The sequence below is a fragment of the Sinocyclocheilus anshuiensis genome, unplaced genomic scaffold, assembly GCF_001515605.1.
Source record: "Sinocyclocheilus anshuiensis isolate Anshui unplaced genomic scaffold, SAMN03320099.WGS_v1.1 scaffold1647, whole genome shotgun sequence".
NCBI classification, from domain to species: domain Eukaryota; kingdom Metazoa; phylum Chordata; class Actinopteri; order Cypriniformes; family Cyprinidae; genus Sinocyclocheilus; species Sinocyclocheilus anshuiensis.
Window position 1 is genome coordinate 658,186 of NW_015549848.1, and position 6,835 is coordinate 665,020.

Sequence of the window (6,835 nt, forward strand, 5' to 3'; positions counted from 1 at the left end):
TTTTTCAGGGTTGGAGCTGAACTCTGCAGGACTGTGGCTCTCTAGGACCGAACTTGCCTACCCCTGCTCTATGTTTTTAACTGACTTTTTAATTCTTTTAGCAACCAAAATCAGCTCCCTCGTCTTCATCCTGGTTTGTGTGTGTCATCATTGAATGCAAGACTCAGAATGCAGAAGCAATGGATATAACTGATATGACACATTTCCTGCTTTTAATATCTGAACAATTAATGCAACAGGACACAGCTGATCACTTAGAAAGACCTGTGAGGCAATACTTATGCTCCCATCAGATAGGGGGATGAAACTCTAAAAGTGCTGATCTTCTTAGTTGGTAAAACATGTATGTGTTGAATCATCCAGTAATAAAATGTGACAATTTGTAGTTTCATCTTTTAATCATATTTACAGATTTCTTGACTCCACAGCAAACAGAGCAATTGTGTCTTTACTGTTCCAATACTTATGGAGGGCACTGTATCTGTAATAATTTCTTCAAGTTAATTTCAATAGCAGTCTTTTGTTTAATATTCACAGACACTTGTCCACATCACAGTTTGATAAAGTGTACAGTCCTACTTTTGATTTATTCATCTAAAATTCTGCGTTATACATTGAATTTCATTTTCATGAACTGTATTCTGTGATTCTGTCCACGTTTTCCTCATTGCAGAAATGTTATGGCCCTAGTCCTGCCCTCTGTCACCAGTCTTTCTAAACTACGATGCAGCTCCAGCGAGAATCACACGGATGAAAACAGAAGAGCAGATAATGGACAGACACTGAGAAGAAAGAGATTTTCTCAGTGCAAACACTGATGAATAACCGCTTCATCTGAATACCAAACAGAGACACATAAAAGAGTGTGAGATGAAAGTCAGAGATAAAATAACAAAAGATGAACAGGTCAAATAAAGAGAAAGAGAAGAGGCCGTGAGACAATAAAGATGAGAGGAAATGAAAGAAAAATGGACTTTCAAATTACACGTTCTCTCTTTCGGTGGTAATTGCTTCCTGATGTACGCAGCACTTTTCCAATTAAAGATCATGTCAGTGATCTGAAGTCATTAAAATACAGACATCATAACGATTCTATCAGACCGAACCCTCATCTCTGCTCACATCTTGCAGCAGAACCCACAGAGAGAGACTGTGCTGTGTGGGGAAGCCTTTGGGAAATAAGTGCAAACAGGCTAGAGGTCATGAATCTGAATTACAGCACAACAAACCCTTAAAATAACAGACTGATGGCATCAAAACACTTCAGGAGGAAATCTTCACTGGTCAGAGTTGCTCATTCAGCACTCAGGATATGTGAGGAAACTAGGGCTGGATATTTACACATTATTCACAATCTGAATGCAATTCACAAGCTTTTGATTGAATTTGATTCTGGTTCACTAGTTCTTGATTCAATTTGATTCTGATTCATTAGTTATTGATTAATTTTGATTCTGATTCATAAGCTCTTGATTCAATTTGATTCTGATTCACAAGTTCTTGAATAATTTTGATTCTGATTTACAATTTCTTGATTCAGTTTGATTCCGATTCATAAACTCTTTTCGATTCAATATCAATTAATTTGCAAATGTATCAGGTACATGTCAGTTTTTCTTAGGAAACAAATCTCAACTAAGGTGTTTTTTCTGATTTATTTCTATTTATTTTGAGATGAGTAACATTTAAATTGCACATTAGGCAGTTTTTTTAATGATATATGCAATTATATATGCTATTATGTTTCAATCCTCAGATAAGTTTAATGTAAGTATCAAGAGTATTGACAGATTTCACAATTCAACTTTATTTTGATTCACAAGCTCTTGATTCAATTTGGTTCTGATCTCGATTCAATATTAATTAATTTGGAAATATATCAAATACATGTCAATTTTCTCATCTAAACCTGCTTATGATTTTTTACATACAATAATTAACACTAAAAAAAACATAAAAATTGCAGATAAGGCGTTTTTTTATATTTATTAATGTATTATGTTTCAACTATGTTATGTTTCATGCAAATATTAAGAATATTGACACAGATTTCACAATTCAATTTGATTTACAAGCTCTTGATTTGATTTGATTCCAATCTCAATTTGATTCAATATTGATTCATTTGGATATGTATCAGGTACAGGAAAAAAAAAACCAAAGCAGATATCTTTTTCTGATTTATTGCTATAGTTGTTGCTAATTATTTAGATATAACAATTAACACTCAAAAACTGATAATTAACATTTAAATAGCACATAAGGCAGGTTTTATATTCTATTTATATTCTCATTTGTTGTTGAAATATAAACATTTATACAGTGGCTGTAATTGAAATCATTAACAGATTAAGTAAAAATATAATGAATATGTAATAGTGCATATATTTATCAAAATGCTCCTCTGTGGAATATGTCTGAGGTAAATATGATGTTACATGACATTACAAGTTGTTTTATTTACATCTTTCAGCGGTTGAAACAGATTTCATAGTAAATTCAGTAAGCTGTTCTGTTTTGTCAACACCTTCTGACCAAATGTTTATTTGGTGCTGTAACTAGTGGTAAAGACGTAGAGATGATCGTTCACGTCTACAATGATCTGTCAAGCCACATTAAAGAGTGTCAAAACTGCATTTATTAAAAAAAAAATTCACAGAACTTGAAAGCTGAGCCTTTTTTTCATATCAAAGCACAAAGCTTATTGTGATGTTTAGTGAAGTTTGGGTTCATGAATCAACCGACAACAGTATCAATCTTGGGATTTAAGAATCAATATCTTCATTAAAATGAAGCTTGATTAGTCAATATTGTCAACTGAGCCCTTGTATCATCTTTATCTCAAATGTTTCTACTGTAAGAGACCAAAATGTGTCACTAGTTGATAAAATGAATGTGAAGTGCAGCTCATCAATCATTTGATGAGAAATGTGAGTTTATTCTGAGACTTTTGATTGAGACATTGCTGAGATTCTTGCAAAACTCTGTAGGAGACACGTGTATGATTATGGCCTTTTTCTCAGGGGAAACATCTGAGACACAGGAGACTGAATCTCCATTTAATCTGGAAGTTAAGTATTAAATAGATCTCATTGGAGATGTTTCTTTCCCATGAATAATAAAACAGCTGAAATTCACATTAACAAACATCTTTCTGTTTATTTCTCCCGAGAGCTTGTCTTTGTGATGTCCAGTGTTGTTCCCAAAACTCTAAATTCACTATTCTCTTTCCCCTCAGGAAAGACACACAGACACACACACACACACACACACACACACACACACACACACACACACACACACACACACACACACCCACACAAACACACACTATAAAAAACGTCTTGCATCTGAGTGTTTTTCTTTCTCGAGGCTTTTTCATGTGTCTCTTACGGTTTGTTCAGACGGGCAGCAAAAATGTTTTGGTGTGTCCAACTCAAATGCTTTTATTTTTCTGTGGTCTAAATAGCAAAAACTCACCAAATGCAACTTTCACAAACCCCATCCAAGCCACATTCACAGGTCATTTCATATTCAATTAACATCTGATCCGATGTGGTCTGAGCGTCTGATCGGATTTCAAAGTTATTTTCCCTTCATTCAGAGTGTGACCAATATGTAACCTCACAAAAAGTGTTCAGTAATGACTCTATACATTCTTTCCCTATATATTAAACTATGAAGCATCTGCTGTTTAGTGAATTAGTGAGGGATTTCAGACATTGCATTATGCATGAATGTGTAAAATACAGTAATGCAAATTCTCATGAGTTCAGTACCAAAATGTGCAGTTCTTTCTTTAAAGTTTTATCTTGTTTTCCAGTACAAATATTGAATAATTCTTAAATCAAGATATATTTACTTGAGATGTGCAATGACAAACAACACAAAGATGTTTTCTTTAAGAAAAAATTATCCTAATTAAGTGTGTTTATGCTTAACAACAACAAATCTGTTTTAAGATATTATGTTTAGATACAGTATTTGTCCTGAAAAACAAGACATAAATACTGAGGAAGAAAATCAGTTTCTGCCTTGTGTCAAAATGTCAAACACAAAAAGAGGCAAAATCCTGCCTTTCCACAGTCACAGCTGCTCTTAATTAAACAGAGAACGTGTCTTATAATTGTTCTGACACGTTTTACATATAAACTCATCACATTTTTATGATTAAATTTTTTTTATTCTATTATTTATTAGCTTGTGAATCCCATTTTTAGACTATAGGTGTGTGTATATATACTTACACAATCACACAATACAGTACACTTATCTAAAAATAATTATCAATTATCTTAAGTTAGAATTAAGTGATTTGAGTGTGAAAAATATTTTCCAATGAGGTCAGAAATATAAACTTAAATTCAAATAAATTCAAAGGGAAAACAAAGTTTATTTTTCTAACCCTATTTGGCAACATTCAACATCATTTTGCATCTCAAGTATCTTGATTTATGTATATTTAAATTGAATTAATGGAAAAATTAATAATTTCGTAAATTTAATTAAATCATAAAAATGAAAAATTACATTTTATGATTGAATTAAGTCATTCTAAAAAAAAAAAAAGAGAAAAAAAAATCTAAATTAAAAACTCACAGCAAAAAGAAAAAATATCCAAAGGGATAGTTCACCCGAAAATGAAAATCATGTCATTAATTACTCACCCTCATGTCGTTCCAAACCTGTAAGACCTTTGTTCATCTTCGGAACACAAATTAAGATATTTTTGATGAATTCTGAGAGCTCTCTGACCCTCCCATACACAGCAAGGATCCTAACACGATGAAGGCTCAGAAACGTAGCAAGGACATCGTTGAAGTAATCCATGTGACATCAGTGGTTCAACTGTAATTTTATGAAGCTACGAGAATACTTTTTGTGCGCAAAGAAAACAAAAATAACGACTTTATTCAGCAATTCGTCTCCGCATCACCCTATAGCGCCATTTTGGAGAGAATCACATACGTAAACAACGTATGTATGCGGATACGATGTTTACATTCAGATCAAAGCATAGACAATGTATCCGCGTACGGTGCTGCTGACACAGAAAAGCATATGTTGTTTACGTATGTGATACTCTCCAAAATGGCGCTAAAGGGTGATGCGGACGAGACAAATTGTTGAATAAAGTCGTTATTTTTGTTTTCTTTGCAAACAAAAAGTATTCTCGTAGCTTCGTAAAATTACGGTTGAACCACTGATGTCACATGGATTATTTTAACAATGTCCTTGCTACGTTTCTGAGCCTTGATCGTGGTAGCTACAGGTATCCTTGCTGTCTATGTGAAGGTCTGAGGACTCGGAATTCATCAAAAATATCTTAATTTGTGTTCCGAAGATGAACAAAGGTCTTACAGGTTTGGAACGACATGAGGGTGAGTAATTAATGACAGAATTTTCATTTTTGGGTGAACTATCCCTTTAATTTGTTTTCCTGCATGTCAGGTGACCATTAACCAGCATCAAAGTACCGTGAGCATGCAAAAGTTTTGTCATATTTTAGAAATATTAACTTAAAATCTCAGGGGTAGTGAAACTGAATGAATTCAGGTGACAAAAATGTTTGAGAGTCCCTTATATATAATATAGAAATCAAAGGCAAATACAGCAATTATTGACCTCAAACAGATCAGATTTCATCATCTACAATTTAACGGTGCAGACAGTCTCTGTTCAGACAGTATACGGTACTATCTACATCCTAACAAACAGGAAATAACTCACCGTTCTTCTCTGCGTGTGGTTTGATGACTTCCTGTCCTGGCAGGCAGGGACACGGACCCTCACACTTCACAGAGATGCTCTTGCTCGAGCTGCAGGCCTGGAACTCAAGTTTACACTGTGGAAGAGCAGAGAGGATTCTGGGTAGTGCATTTGGAGACATTATTGCATTTAACCGTCACAGCCCGAGCGTTGAGCTTTATCACTCGTGAAATGAGTCTGTTTCCTCAGCCAGGAGAAAAATACGAGTTATCAAATTAAGATGACAAGATTTGAGTTCCTTTGAAGTGAGGCGATTGTGTTCGTCAGATCTGATCACAAAGAAACGGTATAAAATCTGCTGCGTTCTTTGGCTTTTAATTAAAGATGATGTCATGATTAGACTATCAGACTATAGCGCTTAATCAAGTGAAATACTTCATTATTTATAAAGCAGAATCAATTAAAGGGGTCATATGATGTGATTTCAATTTTTCCTTTCTCTTTGGAGTGTTACAAGCTCTTGGTGCATAAAGAAGATCTGTAAAGTTGCAAAGACTAAAGTCTCAAATCCAAAGAGATATTCTTTATAAAAGTTAAGAGTCAGCCACACCTACCTAAAACGGCTCGTTCTAACACGCCCCCACATGTCTACGTCACGATGTGGGAAGATCTGCATAACGCCGCCCAAATGTTCACGCAAAGAAAGAAGGCGTAACTTTTATTCTCGCTGTAGTATTGTTGTTGCCGCCGCTGCCATGCCGTGAAGGCGCTGTGTGTTTCGTTGTGAAAGCGAAACTACTTTGTTTGGCCTTCCAAAAGAGGACGATATCCGCTTCGTCATGCCTGGAGCTGATCCGTGCTGGTTGCAGAGGAAATACAACAACTTCGCACTGTGTATCGCCGGATCGGCTTTCACCGTAGACGAAGCGGAGTCCAGCCCAGGGTCACCACATGTGGTTGCTGCAAGCCCACACACCGCTGCTCACTCAAGCCGGCCTCCGCTCACTTTAGGCCGCCGGCCGCTGCTCACTCTAGCCCGCTGTGTGTGACGCTGTGTTTCGTTGTGAAAGCGAAACTACTTTGTTTGGCCTTCCAAAAATGGACACGACTAGAAATCAGTGGTTAA

The 6,835-nt window shown here is 35.5% G+C and overlaps 1 protein-coding gene across 1 annotated transcript in view; it reads right to left on the minus strand.

Annotated features, from left to right (window-relative positions):
* Nucleotides 1-6,835, minus strand: part of LOC107660937 (testican-1-like) — a gene marked incomplete at its 5' end in the record, with an annotated part of 108,087 nt that overhangs the window by 45,444 nt on the left and 55,808 nt on the right. The window contains one exon of the mRNA XM_016450377.1: nucleotides 5,731-5,845. Coding sequence (XP_016305863.1) covers nucleotides 5,731-5,845 — 115 coding nt within the window. The remainder of the gene's footprint in view (nucleotides 1-5,730; nucleotides 5,846-6,835) is intronic.